At 32.0% G+C, this 23,833-nt stretch overlaps 1 protein-coding gene across 2 annotated transcripts in view; it reads left to right on the top strand.

Annotated features, from left to right (window-relative positions):
• The window catches only part of LOC136979082 (protein VAC14 homolog), an 80,517-nt gene that overhangs the window by 22,807 nt on the left and 33,877 nt on the right, over nt 1-23,833 (top strand). For both annotated transcript variants that reach the window (XM_067274991.1, XM_067274990.1), the window contains exons 6-8: nt 725-834; nt 5,734-5,840; nt 9,657-9,794. In XM_067274991.1, the coding sequence (XP_067131092.1) occupies nt 725-834; nt 5,734-5,840; nt 9,657-9,794 (355 nt within the window). The remainder of the gene's footprint in view (nt 1-724; nt 835-5,733; nt 5,841-9,656; nt 9,795-23,833) is intronic.

Below are 23,833 nucleotides of genomic sequence, written 5' to 3'. Positions count from 1 at the left end.
TGAAAAAAATTTAGGATTTATAACAATTAAATAGTGGAAAAAATTTGTGATATTCTTAAAAATTTTAAGAGAAATATGTATTAATTAAATAAAATTAGTTATTAGAGGTTGGCTCATAATTTTACTAATTTATTGGAATACGTAGCATGGCCATGATTTATGTTGTCTTATTTTTCAGGATTTTGAAATATTGCACCCTTATATGTAATAATTACACATACAAAAACAATTCTTTGTTATAAGTGATGATAGTAATTAAATGAATAGTATTCATATTGTCTATAAAACTTACAATAATGCATTATACAGTATATTCACTCAGAGTTAAAATATTCAATGAGTGATATTTACAATTATTTTTAATTTTTTAAAAACTTTTTCTAATGCAAATTTTATGAAAAATTATAATAGGTTTATATTATTTATATTAATTATAAAAAGTTATCTTAATTTATATGATAAAATAAACATGAAAATTACTACATTGATGACTGTTTGTGTTCACAGAATATGGCTCCTTTTTTAATTTTTTAAAAATTTTTTTGAAATAATTAATTTTACTTAATGTAAACATTTTAATATATGTACTTGCACTTTTTAGGAATGAAATATACTCATTAATCATGACTGACTTATGTTTCAACTAATGTACTCATATATACATACATATATAACATATTCAATGTAGTAGTATGTATTTTAATACTATTTATAATTTTTACAGATTTCTGTTTTAGATGCAGTTCCTGATATTGATATGCTAATCTTTCTGCCTGAAATCCTTGATGGATTGTTTCGAATATTAGGTGATCCAACTATGGAAATAAGAAAAATGTTAGTATCTGTATTTTTTTAATGGAATCATAACTTATTACAACGTAAATATACAGGGTGCATAGGAAAGTTCCTTTAACTGGAAAATTTTTGCGAATGGAGAGAGCACCAGCTATGCAAGTGAGGTAACGGTATAGTAAAGTGACTATGCCTGACCTAATGTAAACGACAGCAGCACCCCTATGGCGAAATTTGGAAGATAGACAGTGCAAATTGAAAATGAAACAGATAGAGCAAGCTTCCCAATTAGAAAGTTTTAGAGCATCAATTAATTAGTACAAAACAACATGTGGTTCACACCGATAAGATAAATTGTCGCCTGTATACCCAAAAGTGTCCGAAAGCGATGAACCCCATTTTGCGTGACGTTTGAAAGGAATAGCCATAGGTATGAAGAAATACGCACAATTTATTGCATAAAATACATACTTATGTCAATACAGTTTGATAACATCACACAAAAAACAATGGAAAGGCAAACTGTCACACAGTGATAACAAGTTTTTGAACATACTCGACATTAACTTGTTATCACTGTGTGACAGTTTGCCTTTCCATTGTTTTTTGTGTGATGTTATCAAACTGTATTGACATAAGTATGATTTTATGCAATAATTGTGCGTATTTCTTCATACCTATGGCTATTCCTTTCAAACGTCACGCAAAATGGGGTTCATCGCTTTCGGACACTTTTGGGTATACAGGCGACAATTTATCTTATCGGTGTGAACCACATGTTGTTTTGTACTAATTAATTGATGCTCTAAAACTTTCTAATTGGGAAGCTTGCTCTATCTGTTTTCGTTTTCAATTTGCACTGCCTATCTTCCAAATTTCGCCGTAGGGGTGCTGCTGTCGTTTGTATTAGGTCAGGCATAGTCACTTTACTATACCGTTATCTCACTTGCATAGCTGTAGCTCTCTCCGTTTGCAAGAATTTTCCGGTTAAAGGGACTTTCCTATGCACCCTGTATAATGACTTTTAATTTCTTGTGAATGCTAAAAGTGAAACTTTTTCCGAATTTCTTTTCATTTATTTGATGTTAGCAATTAAAGTTTCTTATTTATTTAATTGAACATCAAAAGGCAGTCATAGTTGCCAATGTGTATGTAATGTTAGAAATTGAAATACAGATATCCTCTATATAACACAGTACTGTAGTTAGGTTCTGTAAAAGTGCCATGTTATGCAAATCTGTGCTATACAAAACATAAGATTAAATTCCAAAAGTTAGCAAAAGTGTACTATTCTTAGATAAAAGTTTAAGATCGCTGTCTTTTGGCATTAATAAAGTTTTGACAAGTAAAGCACAAAAATAAACACAAAATATCTCACAAGCACTTTTGACATGTACCAGTACTAACACCAAAAGACAGTAATCTTAAACTTTTATCTGATAAAAATCTGGCATGACAAAATAATTTCTTTCATACATGTACTATTTTTTTTTTTAATATTAAGAGAAATGTGTTTATTGAAGTAATCAATAATTAATTAACAATATAAAAATATTACATGTTAAAATTAATTTCTTCTACACTTCTAAACACTGTTAAATGAAAACGTTTTCTCTTTGACAAAATATCATCGCCTTTTGAACTTTCCTGTTGACCTCAATCTGAAGTATCAGCAACGTCTTGATTTTTCTCTATTTTTTTGTAAACTTGATATTTTCATTTGCTTACATTTATCTGAGATCTTTAAAAACTATCTTTTTATGCAGTAACTTTTAATTTAATCTACAAAAACAAAACACAGTGATAGTCTTTTGGGTTCATTTAGAGCAGTGGTGTGCAAACCGTGGATCGCAACCCTCATAAGGGTGGGTCATGACAAAATTTTTTGGAGTTGCTAAATTCAAAGAAATTTATTTGACAATAAAAAATATAAGGCTTTTTTTCAACAAGTATATGCATAAATAAAACTATTGTTTCATAAAATTATGTTTTATTCAGACCTCTAATAAGGCAGAAACATAAGTGCAAATCTCAAAATGAATTTCATTTTAATTACATTGATTAATAAAACATTACTGTCTATCCAAGGGTCGTGACAAAATTTTACGCAGAATGGGGGCTCGGAAATGAAAATAGTTTGCACACCACTGATTTAGAGTACTCTCATTAATGACAGTGACACCTGGTTTACTGGAAAATTAGAATAAAAAGCTAGGAAGAAAAAATTGTACAATCAGTTCTCATTGAAGAAAACTAGGTGAAAGGCATGAAACAACATTGAAAATTTCAATATTCTAAAATTCATAGACAAATATGCTTACTTGAATAAAAAAAATATTGAATGACTATGTTTTCACTTAAAAATTGTGATATTTTGCATGGGGATGTCTTTAATTCTTAAACCACGTTAGAGCAAAACTGTGTTGTAGAAATGCCATGTTGTACGAGGGATACCTGTATTATTAGAATTTATTGAAAATACTTTATATGAAATCAATAAATATTGTTGTAATTTTTATTTAAAGATTAATTCTATATTACTTAAATAAATGTTCATAAATTCCGAAATTATAAAAATATTTACAGTATAAATGCAATGATGTATTGTAGCTCAATTTTACAATGGTCTTTGAATTATTACTACTTTTTATAAGTTTTAATAAGTAAAAATTTCTGTTTGTGTTATTTTTAAATTTTAAAAATCTTAACTAAATTTTTTAAGTAAGATATTTCATCATTTTATAATGTAAATATTAGTTTGACTTTGTTTAAAAATCTTGTTTGAATGATAGTTAAATATTTTAGAAATATTTTTAAAACTATTATTAGATTAAATTTTATTGATTTCTAAAATTATTGTACTTATGGAATGGTTTCTTTCTATATTAAACTTTGTGCCTTTTTTTAAAAAATTTAAAAACATTATGTTGGCTAATAACACGTAATTTTATGTTATGCCTACTATAACTATTTTTTATCAAAGACTAAGACCCTAAAATTAACTTTATAAACCTTTAATGCTATACATTTCAGATGCTATACATCCCTCTTCAGGCTAAAAAGTGTTTAAAAATTTATTGTTAAATGAATATTCATTTATAATTTTTGGTTAATAACAAATATTTGGGCTGCAATTTAAAAAAATTGTAGATCTATAATTTTCCACTGTTGTCCTTCCTTAATCTTGAGAGCAGAGTTAGATAGATGAAAGCCGAGACCAGATATAGAAATCTTAGGTGCAGGAGACCTTGATTAACTATAGTATATATGAACTTCCAAGAATCAGAAGTCATGTTATTTCAATTCAAAAATTTTTCCCTGTAAGGAATTAGATAGATGAAAGCATGACTCTATTGCTAACAGGAAAAGTATGATGTACAGTACAGGGCAAGACTACTAATTTGAGGTGGAGAGCATGTTAAATTGAATAAATTAAAAACATGATTAAAAATTGCAGCCTGACATTATGACAATGTCATAATAAATAATTGCTTGTTTTATTTTAATTTTGTCATCAGTAAAAATGTTTTTTATGATAAAAATGAGTAACTAATTTAAAAATGAAATGAAACTTTAGAGTAAGTATCCTTGGGGATTAAGAAAAGGGCAACTTGACAACAAAGGGGGGCACATGCTCCAAATGTTCCAATGTAACGGCACTGCTGTGTATATATATCCTTAAATTTTAGTTTAGCATAATTTCAACGTTACATTCATTACCTATATCTACAATATTAGAATATTTATTTTGAAGCTGAAAAGAATTATATCTTATAACCAAATGTAATAAAAAACATCATTCAACTTAGAGCTTTTTTTCATTTTCAGTACTGTTTAAAGACAAATGTTTTTGATCTAGGCATGATCTTCCTCAGGTCTATATAAAATGGAATGTGTTTTGGAATGTTAGCAAATTTTGAAAAAAAAAACTTTCGAATACATAAAATGCAAAAAATTGTGCAGTATTAACATGACTACAGGAAAAGTACAAGGAAGATCTCGCCTAGACCGAAAGGGCCGTTTGTTTTTAAACATTGGTTTACCATTAAACAGTACTGGAAACAAAAACTGCTCTAAGTTGAATGAGGTTTTTATTAGTATTACTCTCCAGTCTCAACAATATTGGAAACTGATTTGTATGTACAACTGCATTGGGATAAATATCTAGAAAAATCCTTGATGCATCTGATACATCCTTGATATGAAATAGGTGATTTTGGTTTGTTCATAAATAATTTATTAGTTTGACTTTATTTTGAATTTGATTTCACTGTTTTGATAGTCTGATATTTGAACTTTAATATTTACATAATTATATGTATGTTTAAAATTTTGTGATGTATAAAATTAGACTCACTTAACCATTAACCACCCCACACCAAGAACACCTGAAATGGTTGGAGGTGATTGAGATTTTTAAAGCTTGCTGCAGATCCACATGCATTAATTTTTGGGAGGAGACGTTTCTTTCAATAGTGTGACAAACTATACTTGACATCGATATTTAACATTCAATCTTATTTATGGAAACACGAGAACACATGCACAGAAGGACATATCATTTGAAATCTTTGTCACACCATTCGATTATGTTCAATTTTATATTCATGTTCATTTTAGAAGATCTGGCTGGTTTAGAATTGAAAGAAGCCTGAAGAAGAACCCAGAAGGAGTTACGAAAACGTTTGATATTCAAGAGTTAATCATAATTCACACCAATTAATGGTTGAAGTGAGTCTAATTTTATATTCATCCTGGTGTGCGGTGCAGATATGTATTCTTTGTAATGTAATTAATCAATTAGATAAAAATATTAAAATATATTGCAATTATTATTAATTATTATTAGAAAGAAATTATTAATTATGCTGATATTAATATTGGTGTAATTATTGTTATTGTTATTTTATATTCATAAATCAAATTTAAAATTTTTTGAAGGTGTGAAACTGTTTTAGGAGAGTTTTTACGAAACATAATAAGAAATCCTCAGAAAGTAGACTTTGCTGCGATGGTGAATATCTTGATAATTCATTCACAATCTTCTGGTAAGAGATGATGTTTTAAGTTAATATTTTATTATTACTATAATAAGGATGGAAACTATTTTTTAAATTAAAATAATTATGTTGTGTTTGCTCTTATGCCAATAATAACAAAACCAAACAAATATTATGTTAATTTTCAAACATTCTGTATGTAGACACTACATAATAAAAATTATGTTCTGCTTTGTTTATTATGTTATATTTCATAAAATTAAAATAAAAGATTATCTTGAAAAAGAATGAAAATGGTTTTGAATAAAAAAAAAATAATTTGGTTTTCTGAACTCAACAATAAAATTGTTGTTAAAAACAAAATGTATTTAAGCAAAAGGATTTAATTAAAATAAAAATTTAAATATAATTTAAAGAATTTAAAAATCTCCTGATGAGTATGATTTAACAAAGCAACCTGATTTAAATAATTTATAAGATTTGAAATTGCAGAAAAATTTAATAGACCATGATTATATCTTTTTTTAGAACAATATAATTGTTTGACTTATAATTGCTGTAATAGATTTGAATCCTACTATAAATGACACCAATATCACCAAAAAATCAGCAAAGAGTAAGATTTTAATGAAAAAAACAAATGTTTATAGTACTTTCATCCCATTTATCTTACATACATTGGTGTTTAGTGTATTTGAATCCACTTTGGACATATGCTTTCTGGATATACAGAAATTTAATTACAAAAAATTTAGCCACACAGTTGTCAGTCAGCATTACAGAAAAGATTTATTTTGCAAGTACTTTCGACTGTACATAACTGTCCTCTTCAGTCAATATCATTCATAGAGAACAGAACATTTCAATTTGAAAAATAGAATACAAACAGCAACAAACATTTTTTCAAAATTGTTTCTCAGGCACGAGCATGAACGTAAAAGACATATAAAATTACAAAATTATACATTACCAAAAAAAACAGGGTATACAAGGAATAATACTAATAAAAGTTACCAAATTAAAATAGAGAAATAAATAAATACATAGCAGTGCCATCAATGAAGCAAAATGTTTTATTGCAAAATATGCAGCTTATGAGTTCAGAAGCTTAAATAGTGTTATCCAAAGCTCATTACATATTTTCTGGGTTTTCAAGAAGTATGGTTATATATTAACACTATTGCCCCAGTCCACATTGCATAGGACCCTTTCCAACAATAGAGATGATGATGTACTTTTTGAAAAATTTAGAGTATGTGCTATGAGTATGTGCTAAATATAGAGTATGTGCTATATAGAGTATGTACCCTTACAAAATCTGCTAACTGGGTCAAAGCTATTATATATTGGGACAACTGCTAGAATGCTTCACCTCAGTCTTGTGAAGCATCATGAAGATGCTGTACATAACATGTGTGCAACAGAACTACAAACAGGGATTTTTATCATGTCTTTTTCATATTGAGATGTTGAGATCCTCCAAATAGAGGTTGACTATCACAGTTCACATCAGACTACATAAAATTACATTAAAATAAATTAAACAAACTTCAGTAAGAAACATGTAAGATGTACCACAAAACACAACCACTTATTATGCAGTAAATATTTATTATTCTAATATTATTGGTCTTTTTAATCGACCTTCTTCAAATGTTTGAATTTTACAATTTTAAAAAAGAAAAAAATCTTCATCTTATGATTAAGAGTAAGATTTACCAATAAACAAACATTTTAATAGCTTTCAGCTATCATCATCAGATTAAGCACCAGTGTTCAAAACTAGAATGTAACATTAAACATCAATCTTTAAATGATGGTGAAATGCTGTCTGATTGGTTATTACTGTAGTGATGTAGAGAAATTAAAATGGGACCTCAGAGATCTCCAGGCCTGACGTAGGGTGTTAATAACTTTAAAATTAATTGCAACATTTTTCATATAAGCTTTATACGAGGGCTATTTTTTAAATAAGGTTTGTTTGTGAATGAAAGTTGGAATAATGCGCAATCATGGCAGTATGCATGCGCTTCTGCTCCGAGCAAGCTTGGCGCGCGTTTTGACGCCATTTGCAGCCATATCGTCTGTCTGTATGCTGAGCTGTAGAAGTTTAAAAATATTTAAGAAAATTGAGTCTCCCACTGACTGTGAGATACGATCTGTTATTCAATTCTTGAATGCAAGAAACTTGGCAGCAGCGGAAATTCACCGTCAGATTTGTGAAGTTTACGGTGATAATGCTATGAGTGACAGTAAAGTTCGAAAATGGGTAAGAATGTTCAAGAATGGGCAAGTTAATGTGCATGATGAGCCACACCCTGGCCGACCTTCTCTGATTTCTGAAGATTTGATTCGTAATGTGGATAACAAAATTTGAGAGGACCGATGATTCACGATTTCAATGTTATCAATTGAATTTCCACAGATTTCAAGATCAGTTTTGTATACCATTGTTTCGGAGAAACTGAATCATCGAAAATTGTTTTCTCGGTGTGTTCCAAGACTGCTTTCTGACGATCACAAAACAAAAAGATTAAACAGTGCTTTATCGTTTTTACTCGATACGATCATCCACACAGTCCAGACCTTGCACCCAGTGATTTTCACTTGTTTCGATACTTAAAGGAGTTCCTTGGTGGTCAACATTTCAACGACAAAGAAGTGAAAACTGCAGTCATGGATTGGGCTTCTTGACAGGTGGCAGATTTCTTTGGAGTCAGAATTCAAAAAATTGAGCAGTATGACAAATGTTTAAACAAAATGGAAATTATGTAGAAAAGTAGATAAAAGTATGTAGAATATGGGAAAAAATATATTTTAACGATATTTACAGTATTTTTCTTCTTATTAAAAAACGGACCTTATTTAAAAAATAGCCTTCGTATATTTCTGATATTTCGAGTTGTTTGAGGAATGGAAGCTCTATGGATAGATGTAGAAGTCAAGCCTCATGTATGTGTGTTTGGTTCTGGTGTTCTGTGGCTAGGAGAGCTAAGGCAATGGTGTTATGCCCTTTATTTATAGAAATAAGATGTTCCTTCAAACATTGGCCAAGAGGACAGATAGTGGCATCAATGTATTCTAATTGTTAGTTAGATGTGTTGGGATAGTATAAACTTTTATCAGTGGAAGGTGTTTGTACCAGTCCTTGGAGTTCCTCAATAATGAGTATACTGTGGGGTTATGTTTAAAAGCCATATATATATTTTTAGCTCTTGCTATTTCTAAGTTTGTTTGAGATGCTGGTTATACCTTATGGACTTGTATGGTTTGTCCTCCTTGCTGAAGTTGGTGGTATGTGAGGAATAGAACTTGATAACACATTTGATTATTCTTCAATGGTAATAATGTTTGAGTCCCTGTGCCATGTCTTCATTGTTTGAAATGTGGGTAAAGGTTCTTCTAACAAGGGTTCTAAAGGCTACTATAAAAAACCTTTATGCTGTTCTATATACATCCTGGCAGCTTCCAAAGACACCTTCACATTTATAATTATCCAGATTTTTTAGTGTTGGTTGTATTATATCAAATTACATTATCTGATCCCAAGGTTTAAAAAACATTTTGAAGACACTTTTTCCTTATTTTAGTGTTTTTTTCTGAACTTTTGAATTTTATTTTATAACTTTACCATATTGTCTATTAATGAAAAACAATTATAATGTGTCTACTCTATCAATATAATAACACTTGTGAAAACTTTCTGTCTGGTATAGAAAACATTATGTGAACAGATAAATTTCTTTCAAAATAAAATTAGATTTAGAAATTTATTGATGATATATGTTTAGACTAATCCATAAAAAAACTGTAGAATTAGTTTCAAGAATCATAATAAATAATTATACAATTTTTTTTATGTAGAAGAATTAGTACAATTTACTGCAATTACATGGGTTAAAGAATTTGTCAGTTTAGCAGGACGCATCCTTTTACCATTTGCTTCTGGAATTTTGGCTGCTGTATTACCAAATTTAGCTCATAGTGATGATGATAGAAGAAGTATCCTTCTTTTGTGATTTTAATTAGATCTCTCGCTAACTTGATATAATAGGTTTTTACAATACTGTACTTCAAATTAAGTTTTAATTTATAACTATATAAATATTTCATAATAACAGAGTCAATCTTTTAAACCAGCAGAAAATTATTTTATTTTATTAGTACTTTCAGTCTAAATGCTGATCATGATCAGGCCTACTTAATAACTAAAATGGAACATAACATTTGTCAGAAAAAATGCCAATTTGATGAACCTTATAAATGAAATTCCAGTATAGTTTAATGCAGATAAAATACAAACATTTTAGATCTACATAGAAGATCATCATCAGGTTAATGTGTTCCAAAATGGAATGTGAGGAAAGGAACATTTTAAAATTATTTGAAAATGCTCAAATACACAAATAATGCACAAGTGTATATAATGTGATACAAAGTAACATAAATTCTGTAACACAAAATATAAGTATAAACGAGAATTTAAAAAAATATATTAAAAATATTTTTGTATCGACTATCATTGTTCGTATAAAGATTGCCATGCGTATGATAATTGTTCTTCGTGCTTGAAATTGAGGCAAATTAATTGTGGGTGAAGTGGGAGATATGTGGGTGATGTAAGAGATACGTTGTCCCAGTAAATTAATTGTGGGCGACATAGCTCTTATCTTTTCTCATCAACACCATCAAGTATGGCCCCGTGATTGCAGGATTGCTGCCATGAAGACATCATGCCAAACATTGAGAAGTTCATCATTGACATGGATGAATGCCAAAAGGAACTTTATTGATTGAAAGTAACCTTCAGAATGAAATCATCTAAGGAGAATTGCCAGGAAGAAATCACGTGGAAACTTCTTTGAGAGAACAAGAAATGGATGTCTGACAATCACATCTTCATGATAAAAGCTGATAAAAGTGGATCGATGGTATTGTTGAAAGAAGAGAAATATGATGTCCTTTTAAACCAATATAACAGATACTTGCTGCAAACAGAGTAAAAATAATTACGTTGACAAATTGCTTAGATGCATCATTAGACTCACACATACAGCACGTGCCAAAAAATTAAACATTGACAGTATGGTTATGACTTCAACTGATACCCCTAAACTATTTGCATTTGCAAAGACCCACAAACCGGGCAACACTATACAACCCATTGAAGATAAGGCTAGATCACTTACTAGGCTTTTAGAAAACCAGATACACAATTTACTCAAAAAACATTTAAAAACCTACAGCTTTTCTATTAGTAATTCAGAGCAACTTATTAATGAATTGTGCCAGTTCCAAGTAACACAAAATGCTTATGTTACAACATTAAACTTTATATCGTTATACCAGGGGCGTGCCATCATTGGAAGCGCCGCTTCCCTTGTATTTTCTAAAATATAAATTTTCATATTTCAACGTACTTTGAATTAATTAAAATTAATATTTATTATAATTGCATTATGTATCTTATTACAAATTTCTATATTACATGTGAAATAAACGATAAGATCGCTATTGTATATTTGAATATCAGTGGTGGAATGGAAGCGCTGTATTGTCGAAACCGGGTCAGCTTCCAAGCAGTCAGATGATAGGCATTGGCGCATGCACTTTACAGAGCACCAACCTCACACAGTTTGGCTGGTGGAAGCTACACACGTATAACGCTTTCAATGATTCTATCCTGGACCGATTCTGGGCTGTTAGCCGCCCTCTCCCAATTATGCGAATCATAAGTACATTTATAACTTAACCCAACCAATAGGAATTTACAGGTATGTTTTTATGATAGTTCTGTATAGTTGACAAAAGTTTTAAAAAAATGCATTAAAATATTTGATATTTTTATTCTGCTCTCTCATCTTATATTATTAATACTTACGGATTTCAATGTTAAACCAGTGATATTACGATTTCGTATGTCCCATCTATAAGGGTATGTAGAAAAAAACGTGCAATTCTTGTATAATGTTAAAAAATTAACTGTTACTTTGACAACATCATTTACAACTAAATTTAATGAAAGATGCATGAGGTACAAAAAAAGCTCTAGAAGTTATTTTTTTTAAATTTACGATTTTTGTATCTGTTGTCATAAAAATTTGTCTTTCCACTTTTTCCCAAGACTACAAATATTCAAGTACAAAGTAACCGGTTTCAACTTATTCCTACTTAAGAAGTAGTTAAATAATTAAGAGATTAGGGAATTGGGGACATAAATAAAACTCTGCCGAAAGAGCCAAAATTTTACTTAAACAAAAGCTTAACTGAACCAATCCCTAGCCGAGTACAGTGCGGACTGATTTCTTCGTAATATTAGATAATAATGACAAATTTTTCCAGTTCAAGGAGACTGACTAAACAGTTGTAAATTTTGGAAATTTTTGTGGACACTGGTCCTAAAACGAATTAGTTAGAAAACAAATGACAGACAATCTACTTAGTATTAAGTTTAACATATTTAGATTTTTACAGCTATGGTGAGATACATTTAAAATTTACAACAACCCTGTCGCATTCTTTGAGGTACACTAGTGGTGTGACAAGAGGCATTTGACATTGACCAGTATCGGCACCTTCGGGATTTGGCACGCACACACTGCACACCTACCTGGACCGTCTCTGATTCCATCATTAGCCACTTGTATCGAGCTATTTGACTAAGTGGATTGTTTTAAAATTTAAAAAGTAAAGAATATTTTATGTTATTTTTATATATGTGTCTTTACAAAGCTACATTTAATTATAATTTTCTTTAAAAATATATTAATACAATTGAACAATATATTGTACCAGGTATAAAATGCGTGATGGATACAATATATTGTATCCACCACGCATTTTATTTTACCAAATAAGTTTTTATAATCTATTTTTAATTTTAGCTCTGATATCATGGCTAGCGATTCAGAATGTAATTGTGATATTAAAAATACATTTAGAGAAGTCTACAGTTTTTACTGGCTTATCGAACAAATGAATACGAATGGACCCTAAACCAGGGATGGGCAACCTTTTTCTATGTAAGGGCCGCATTTTAAGACTTTTGAACTGATGCGAGCCGCATACGAGAGAAAAAGTGTTGGTAAATCAGAATTATTTATTCATATATAATTATAAATTAGCATAGGTATACTTAATTTACCTTCTGGAACTGATGTAAACATAATATATTGGAAATATTTGGTTAAATATTCATCACTGCTAGTTTTAAATTAGTTTTGATGTGTCTGTTAGCCTGTTTCTTGTTTTAATTTTTACTAAATTCATTTCAGGAAAAGCTATTCGCATACATAAGTTGTAAAAATAATGTTTGAATTTTTGCTGCATACTACCTTAAGCTGGGAAATTGATATATTTATTCATATTTTATGCATCACGGGCTGCAAAATATATGAATACGGCTTGAGGGCTGCAGGTTGCCCATTCCTGCCCTAGACCATCACTAACGTGCAATTAACTGATTGCCCCTGGAAGTCGGCTTCTTACAGAAACACAGCTTCCCTGTCATCAAATGTCCTGGCACGCCACTGCGTTATACCTCTCTATTTACTTAAAACCATGTTTTGCACATAGATTTTTTTATTATGTATAGACAATGAACCAGCACAAATATATTGTAGAATTAGTGCATATGTTACACTATTTCTCTTTCTTTCAATATGATTACAAAATGCATATATAAAAAAGAGATGTACAGTACCTGTGGGCTTTCCCTATTGGGGGACCTTTGTGAGATGGTCATTAGATTATTAGAAAAAACCAGTCTTACTGTCATTACCTTCTAGCATTATCATCTACAAAAGGTACACCGATGATATTTTTATAATATGGAAAACAAAATCAAATATAGAAGACTTCATAGAACAAATGAATAACAACCCATATAGGCTTTCCATACAATTAGACCAACCAGCAATTCTAGGGCACACTTTTTAGATCTCAATATCAGTGTTATAAATGGATTTATCCATACAAATATTTATAATAAACCATCACACCTTCCATTATTTTACCTGCAAATTCCTACAAACCATAAGTTTATAAATAACTGCATTTTGATCTCTAACCAAATGTGCTTTTATGCACTGCACAAAGTAAAAGATGCATTAAAAGAACTAAAATATCTAGATGATATAGCTATAAAGCATGGTTACCAAAAACAACTTATTTGTAATTTAGTGAACGCATATTCAAATGGGTACTCACTCTACACCCACTAACAATACATCGCAGATTGGGAACACATGCAACATGTGCTGCATCATTCTAGATTATAACCACAACATGATAAGCTTATATAAAGAAATTGCTTATGTGAAAAGTGATAGTTTAACTTATAAATGTGTTCCCACTATACAGGGTGGGCCAACAAAAATGAAACGGCAGAGTTTTTGGATAGTTGGATTTGTATTTAAGCAAATTGCTCGGACAGGTCGATTTTATTCTCGAGGGGTAAATCATGCAAGGAAAAAAAATTGATCATAAAATTAAGGCTGATAATGTGTTATCTGTAAACTCTGCCGTTTCGTTTTCGTTGGCCTACCCTGTATATAATATCCTCAGAAATGGAAAGGACAGCACTGACATCTTTAGGTACCAGTTTATAGGATTCCATTGAGAGACAACAGATTTGAATGTGATCTTGAATACATTGGCACCACTATGCAATCACTCAAAATAAGGCTTGTGGAACACAGATATGATATTGATAAAAGAAAATACAACACTGCTCTAGCCAGGTATGCCACAGACAACGAAGTTCAAGCCTAGCTGGACAATGCTTACATTATACAATGATCTAAACATGACAACCAAATCAGGACACTAGAAGCTCTTAATATATTTAAATTTGAAAAAAAGGGCTTTTGCATCAATTTCAAGGATGAAAGATATGTATGGCAATCTTTATACCAAAAATGAGTGTCAATATAAAAAAAAAAATTTTTTTTTTTAAATTCTTATTTATACTTATATTTTATTTTGTGTTACAGAATTTATGTTACTTTCTATCACATTATGTACACTTGTGCATTATTTATGTATTTGAGTGTTTTCAAATAATTTTAAAATGTTCCTTTCCTCACATTCCATTTTGGAACACATTAACCTGAAGATGATCTTTATGTAGATCTAAAATGTTTGTATTTTATCTGCTTTAAACTATACTGGAATTTCATTTATAAGGTTGTGTTTCATTTATAAAGTGTGGTTTATATTTATAAGGTTCATTGGTTGGCATTTTTTCTGGCATACTTTATTCCAGTCTTATGGTGTTTTAACATAACATTTGAATGAATATGTTGAAAAATTAAGAATTTAAATATTTAAATGAATAGAACTGTTTTTAAGAATTGAGAGATAATAAGTAAATACATATTAAGTGCATATTAATAAAATAAAAAGTAAATAATTAAATATATATAAATAATTGAAAATAACACAAAAATAGATATTTACAATATTATAATTAATTTTAATTGTTATTTAGTAGGTGACTTATAAGTCACCTACTAAATAACAATTAAAATTTTAATAACAACATGAAATCTTTTAAAAGTAAGTATTATTAACTATATTAATTAAACTAATGTTAACAAAAAGTATTATTAATAAATTTATACTTCAATCAAAAAATCAACTTAAAAGCAAACTTCTTGAATGTTATTTTTGGTATAAATTATATAAAAAATGAAATGTTTTTTAAATTTATTTATTTGAGCAATTAAGGTTTTGATGACATTTGGAATTACATAATTTTTTTCTTTGTAGCATTTGCATCTATTAGATTTGCAATCAATTTATCAGCAGCATCGACTATAGCCTTGGCGTCCAGAAATTGATGACATTCTTGCACATTCTCTAAACGAAATTTCTGCACTCAAGTTTTCTTTACAAACAGTAAATTGCTTTATGGAATATAATAGATTTAATATGCTATGTTTGGTACCCAGTTTGTAAAGGGTTTTATCTTCAATCGCAACAGTAATACCTAAAATGCTTTTTCCATCACTGCGTGCTCAATCTACATCTGGTACATGAATCTTTACTTTGTCACCAACATTAGCTGCTGGGTATTTGGAATTCAATGTAGCAATCATTTTTTCTGCTAGCTTTTTAAGATTAGACAAAGCCATTTCTCTTGTTTTAGACACACTTTTTATTTTTGGATCATCTGTTTGGATTTTTTTCTTTGTCATTCACCAATACTAACAACAACCTGGTTTTTGGAAATCAGCATGATAGATCTTTTTCATGCGAAGACAATGCAGGATCTTTGAACTTTATCAGTTATATTGCTATGTGAGGGTGATATTATCAAATAATCTTTTATAATATTTTCTGGGATGATATTTGATCCTTCAAAGTTTGTGCAACTTTGACTTACTTCGTTGTTAGTTTTAAAGAGAGTCTCTAGATCTTCCTCCATATTAACATTGATCAAAGATTCATTGGGTATAAAATTCTTTAGTCTAATTTTTAACTTTGCTCCAAACATAGCCACATAAGGATTGCAGTTTATACCAGTATGATGGACTCGAGTTTTCATCAGTTATACAAGACATAATCTTTCTGACCGTTTGTTAGTGTTGTTAGTCTCCAATCAAGAACGAAGCATATTTTCTATGCCTTGATTACATCTTTTTACTGAACCTTGACTTTGTGAGTGCTTGGGCTTTCCATGCACCATTTGTAACTCAGGCCATATACTACATATGTTTTTGATGACATTATTGGTGAATTCTCTGCCGTTATCACTTTATAGAATACTCAGTGCACCGAAAATTGTAAAAATGTGTAAAAGAACATAGGCTACATCTTCAGCCTTTTCAGCTTTTAATGGTCATAGTCAAACAAATTTAGTCAGATGGTCTTGATATGTGAGTATAAATTTATATTGCTCATTGTCTTGTGACTGCATATCTATAAGATCAACCTGACATCTTGAGTTCATTTCATTACTTTAAATTAGTTTAAACTACCAAACCTTTTTTAGGAACATAATGTTTTTCTGACAGATTTCACATAAGTTCAAATAAATTATGATCATCTCCCTTGTAATATTTTTATATTTTGTATTTAATTCTTTTTCCATACAGTTTCTACTGCTTTGGCTAATAGCAATATGGGTGTCATGCAATATTTGAAATATTTCTTCAGTGTGAACGTAATATTTAATCACATTACCTTCTTTTACAGGCACAATTAATTTTTCTATTTCTTCAATCGATAACATCATCATATCTATGAAAACACTGATATTCTTCCCGTAACTTAGAAGTCACTTTCATTTTTGATTCTTCACTTTTTGTATCATTGTCAAATATGTTGGTTTTGTAAAAATTTCACTGTTCTGACCTTTTCCTGCTATTAACTTGTTTAATTGGTTGTTGAAACAATTATTCATATTACTTAATGATTGCTCCATGATCATTACTTTTTTCAAAGAAGAAAAAACACTATTTTAAGAGGCAAAAGTAAAATTAAATGTCACACAAGATTAAGTATGGTCACATGAATTTAAAATTCAATACTAAATGCACTACAAATGCATAACTCAAATGAGAGTGCTTATTGGCTAGTGTATGTTGTATGATCACTCCTTGACTTATTATTACACTTTGCCTAACCAGGTGATAGCAGTATTCATAATGACCAGTCAATCTGATAAATTACGTTAAAACACCTGAAATTTATTACAGTGCCCAATTTTGTTTGTCATTATTCATAAAGCCTGTATTAATCACTTAGTCCATAACATATATATCAAGAATGGAGTTAGATAGATGAAAGATGAGACCAGATATGGAAACTTTAAGGGCAGGAGGCCCTGATTAACTGTATATGAACTTCTGGTCTAGATCAAAAGTCAGATGATTTCAATTCAAAAATTTTCCCCTGAAAGGGGTTAGATAGATGTCCAGCATGACTATTGCTAATGGAAAAGTATGATGTACAGGGGCAAGACACTACTAATTTCAGGTGGAGAGCATATATTTTAAATTAAAAAATTATTAAAAATATGCTTAAAAATTGCAGCCCAGCATTGTGACAATGTCACAATAAATAATTGCTCATTATGTTTTGGTGTTTTATTGTTTGTGTGTTTTTAATTAAATTGTTTAATTAAGTTTTAGTTACATTCACATAGCCCAGTACCATTTTTTGAATAATCTTCAATTCTTCCAGGGTATTATTTATTAGAACAATATATATATGTTACTGGCCAAACCCGATTTCAGGCCAAACTAGTTTGTTCTACGCATGTCAGGTTACACTAGTTTAGCCTAGGACAATCTAGTTTGGCCTAGGCCGAACTGATTTAGAATTATTATTCAAGTATCATCTTCTTTAATGTTGCCAAATGGCGTTTGCGACTTCATATTGATATAGTTCTCTGTCTTGCACTGTGTGTAGAATTTGTTCTGTTGTCATGTGAAGCCAGGTGTTGATGTTGTCTAGCCAGGCCATTTTCGGTCTGCCTTGACATTTTATGCCTTCAATCCTGCCCTCCAAGATGAGTGGCAGTAGATGGTATTTTTGGTGGTTCCTAGTGATGTGGCCTAGGTATTTGCATTTCCTGCTGATGATGGTTCTGATCAGGTCCCGGTCCATGTGCATGTTCTGCAGGACCTGTGCGCTGGTTATTTTGGCCGTCTACAGGATTTTCAGCATTCTTCAGTAGAGCCACATTTCGAAGGCCTGTAGCTTTTTTGTAGTGGCTGATGTTAGAGTCCATGTTTCTACACCCATAGAGCAGGATTGTCCAGATGTAGCATTTCAATGTCCGTAATTTGAGCATGATGTTCAAGCTTCTGTTGGTAAGGAGTGTTTTCCATTTGGTGAATGCGTGCCTGGCTTGTTCGATTCTGCTCTTGATTTCGGCCTCGTGGTTCAGCTGGTCATCAATGAGTACTCCGAGATACTTGAAGCGGTGTACTTGCTCCAACTTTTCGTTTTTTAGTTTGATCGTGATTTCGCTTGGAGTCCTGCTGACCTTCATCACCTTTGTTTTTTTTTTTTTTTTTTTTTTGTTGATTCGTAGCCCCCATGCTTGGCTTTCTGTGTCCACTTCATTCGAGATGGTCTGTAAATCTTGTTCGGAATCCGCTATTAGTGCTGTGTCGTTGACATATCTTAAGTTATTGATGTATTGTCCGTTAACTTTTATGCCGATGTTCTTGTCGGCCAGTGTTTGGTCAAAAATCATTTTTAAATAGATGTTGAAAAGAATGGGAGATAATGGGCAGCTTTGTTGGATGCCTTTTTGTATTGGTATTGGGTCTGTCAAGTCGTTGTCATAGCGGAGCTGGGCTGTTTGATTCCAGTAGAGAGTTGCGATAAAGTTGATATCGTTGTTTTCGAGCCCAAGTTTTCTCAGTTGGTCAATTAGGAGGTCGTGGTCTACTGAGTCAAAGGCTTTCTCATAGTCAATAAAACATATGTATATTTCTTTTTGGTGTTCATAGCACCTCTGTAGCAATATTTGTAAGCAGAAAATTGCCTCTCTGGTGCCTAGTCCCCTGCAGAAGCCAAACTGTGTGTTTCTTAGTGCGTTTTCGCATTTGCATCGTATTCTTTGCTGAATCACCTTGAGGAAGACTTTTAGCACCTGGTTCATTAGACTGATCAGCCTGTAGTCTTCGCATTTTCAGCTGGTAGTCTTTTTTGGTAGGGCCACAAAGATTGATTAAGCCAGTCGGATGGTATAACGTTGTTGTTGTAGATTTGATTGAACCATTTCGTTAGTTGCTGGATGTTGTTGTAGTCTAGTTGCTTCAGCAGTTCCACGTGAATCTGGTCAGGTCCACAGGCCTTGCCTGGCTTTGCTCTTCGGATGGCATGTTCCACTTCAGACGTTAGTATGTGGAGATTGTCTTCCTGCACTTGTTGTTGCGTTTCTGCTGGTTTTCTGTTGGTGCCGAACAGATTGCATATATAGTTCTTCCAGGTGTCGAGTTTGACTTGTATGCTTAATATAGGTTGATTGTTGTCCACATATAAGCTTGGGATAGGAGCCAGTTTGTAGATGCTTCCAGCTTCTTTGAGCTTCTTGTGCAAGTTAAAGTTATCATTTTTCTTCATTAGGTCTTCGATTTCTGCACACTGCTCTTCCATCCATTTTTCCTTTGCCTTTCAGATTTCTTGTTTGATCTTTTGATGTATTTCTTTGTATTTTTCCTGGTTGTTGTTGCTTTTGAATGTTCTCCGCTCATCTATTAGATCTAGAATGTGCTGGGTCATCCACCATTGTTTCTTTTTCGGTGCCCGATGTCCTAGCAGGGTTTCTGCTGTTTCATTGATGCACTGTTTAAGTGAACGCCCGAATGCTTGCACGTCTGTTGTTGCTGCTTCAATCGATTGGATTGTAGTGTTGAGATGAAGCTGTAATCGTTGCCTGATGGTGTTGTTCTTCAGCTTTTCCAGATCGATTCTTTTTGTTGTGCTTGTGCGTTTTGCTGATCGTAGTTTAAGGCGTAGTGTTGCTGTTACTGGGTTGTGGTCTGATGATATATCAGCTCCAGGGTATGTTTTTGCCTTGAGGACACTTGATTTATATCTGGTGTTGATTAAGATGATGTCAATTTGGTTCCTGACGATATTGTTGTCAGAGTCTTGTGGTGAGGTCAAGGTGTATAGTCGTTGAAGTGGTAGTTTGAACCAAGTGTTGGCAATGCTAAATTTTGCTTCTTGGCAAAACTGGATGAGTCTGTCGCCCCACTTATTCAGTGTCCCCAAGCCATGTTCTTTGACTATGTTTTGTAGTTTTTCTTGGCCGACTTTGGCATTAAAGTCACCAAGGATGACTGTAATGTCGTGCTTCTTTAATGGCTTTAAAGTGTTGCTTAGCTGGTCATAGAACAATTCAATTTCTTGATCGTCTTTGTACACTGTTGATGCGTAGACCTGGAGCAAGTTCAGGTTGATCTTATTACCTGCCAACTGTAGTAATGCGATTCGTTCCGATATTGGGGTGAAACTGGTGACTTTGTTGGCCAGTTGTTTGTGGACAGCGAAAGCGACACCGTATGTCTGCTTGATGTTCTCTTCTCCTCCGGAACAGAAGACGTGGAGGTCATTTGATGTAAACTTTGTTCCAGGCCATTTGGTTTCACTTAGACCAAGTATGTTGATGTTGATGCACTCCATTTCTTGTAAAACGTTGGCTAGTTTTCTTGTTTGTAGTAGGCTTCTGACGTTTCATGTAGCTACTTTTAGAGAATTCTTCGACGCAAGCTTGGAGATTCTTAGCACCCATGTCCCATTTAAGGGATTCCGAGACTCAGGGTCGTGGTTTATTTTGCTTGCTATCATGAAGTTTTCAAGGGAAGAATAATCCAAGTAGTTTCGCGTTGCTTTCTTGGATCACAATTTAGTTGAAAAGGTCATTTGTGGACCTTTTGAAACAGGTTTCGTCTGACGTCTCCACTGAAATCTTTCTGCCATGGGTGACCCTTCTGGGAGTGTATAGCTCCCGGCAGCATAGCTTTCAGTTTCCCAGATGTACACAAACTCTCTCGCCATGTTAAGGCACTGTCTCTCTCGAGAGTATTCAAGTATATTAATGGTTAAAATAAAATTAAAAGGCAATTAATTAGATGAACAATATTTATTCAAACATAGTCTACTTAATTATAAAAAAAACGGTATTGATTAGAAGTGACACAACACTTGTACAAAGCTATAAAATAAAAATAAGCTAATCAGTACTTATCAGTTTGTATTTTTTTTATTAAGCCATGCACTTTTAAAGGTAATTAACTTTCGAAAATATTTTTCAAAAATTCAAATGAAATAATAATAATAACTTTTAAAGTCAAACTTGAAAAATTGAAAATGAACATATTTGTGTTTCTTAGTGTAACATATAAAATATTTAATTTTTTATTTATTTTTACAGGGTGGGTTAAAGTGTACCTAGGTAATCCCAATGGCGGCACTCCCGTTTGTGCTTCAGACAGACTCCTCCTGGAGGGGAGCTGCCGGCAGACTGCCCAGTGTTTAACATCACTAGTTATTGATTCGCGGTAGTTCTTGAACAAAAGAAAAAAAAAGGAAACATCTACTAAAAATGTAGTTAACCCAGTGGCGTGCCATCATTGGAAGCGATGGAAGCGCCGATTCCACCTTCCAATGACCTTCCCTTGTATTTTATAAAATATAAATTTTCATATTTTAACGTACTTTGCATTAATTAAAATTAATATTTTATTATAACTGCATTATGTATCTTTTACAAACTTCTATACTACATGTGAAAAAAACGATAAGATTGCTATTGTATATTCAAATGATTTGGTGGCGGAAGGAGTGTCGAAACCGAGTCAGTTTTCAATCAGCCAGATTATATAGGCATTGTCACATGCGGTTTACAGAGCACCAACCTCACCCGGTTTAGCTGGTAGAAGCGACACGTGCATAAAGAGTCCTACTTTATATCCCAGAGCGGTTGTGGGCTGTTAGCCACCTGCCTGTCAACTTCCAAGCAGCCAGATTATAGGCATTGGCGCATGCGCTTTACAGAGCACCAACCTCACCCGGTTTAGCCAGTAGAAGCGACACACGCATAAAGAGTCCGACTTTATATCCCGGACCGGTTGTGGGCTGTTAGCCGCCCGCCTGCTAGATATTCAGCCGCCCTCGCCCGATTATGTGAATCATGAGCAGACTACATCAACGGCGGGGCCAGCTGCGGCTGGCGAAAAGTTTTTATCTGGCTCGCAAGATCTTTAATAGATTATTAAATTGGAAAAATAACTAATTAATAGTTATTTTTCCAATTCTTTGTAATTTTCGAAAACGATAAGAGAAATAAATGTAGTAATTAACTTTTTATTTATTTATTTCATATTTGCAGACTAAAAAAATTACGAGTTACAAGAAAGCGTCAATTAACTACTACGGCCCACGGAAAAAAACGTAAAATTTATTCTGGCCCACGTTATAAAAAGGGTTGCCCACTGTAGACTAGATTTATAACTTAACCCAACCGATAGGAATTTACTGGCATGTTTTTATGATAGTTCTGTATAGTTGACAGGAGTTTTAAAAAAATCCATAAAAATATTTGATATATTTATCCTGCGTTTATTCTGCTCTCCCATCTTATATTACTTACGGATTTCAATGTTAAACCGGCAATATTACGATTTAGTATGTCCCATCTGTAAGGGGATGCAGAAAAAACGTGTACAATTCTAGTACAGTGATAAAAAATTAACTGTTACTTTGGCTGCATCATTTACAACCAAATTTAACGAATGAGACGTACAATGGTACAAAAAAAGCTCTAGAATTTATTTTCTTTAAATTTACGATTTATGTATCGGTTGTCACAAAAATTTCTTTCCACTTCTTTCCCAAGACTACAAATATTGAAGTACAAAGTAACCGGTTTCAACTTATTCCTACTTAAGTAGTAGTTAAATAATTAAGCGATTAGGGAATTAGAAACATAAATAAAACCCTGATGAAAGAGCCGAAATTTTACTTAAACAGAAGCTTAACCGAACCAATCTCTTGCCGAGTACAGTGGGGTCTGATCTCTTCGTAATATTAGATGTAATAAAGACAGAAATTTTTCCAGTTCAATGAGAGTGACCGAAAAGTTGTAAATTTTGGAAACTTCCGTGAACACTTGGTCCTAAAACGAATTAGTTAGAAAACGAACGACGGACAATCTGTTAAGTTTAACATATTTAGATTTTTACAGCTATGGTGAGAAACGTTTAAAATCTACAACAACCCCGTCGCGTCCTTTGATATATACTAGTGATGCGACAAAAGAGGCATTTGACATTGACCGGTATCGGCACCCTCGGGATTTGGCACGCACACACCTACCTGAACTGTCTCTGATTCCATTCATTAGCCACTCGTAGGGAGCTATTTCACTAAGTGGATTGTTTTAAGATTTAAAAAGTAAAGAATATTTTGTTATTTTTATGTATGTTTCTTCACAAAGTTATATTTAATTATAAGTTTCATTAAAAGTATATTCATACAATTGAAGAATTTTTTGTACTAGGTATGTATATTCG

The sequence above is a fragment of the Centruroides vittatus genome, unplaced genomic scaffold, assembly GCF_030686945.1.
Source record: "Centruroides vittatus isolate TY-2023 unplaced genomic scaffold, ASM3068694v2 contig_577, whole genome shotgun sequence".
NCBI lineage: Eukaryota > Metazoa > Arthropoda > Arachnida > Scorpiones > Buthidae > Centruroides > Centruroides vittatus.
Note: the sequence above shows the minus strand (reverse complement) of the source record. Positions and strands in the feature narration are given on the sequence as shown.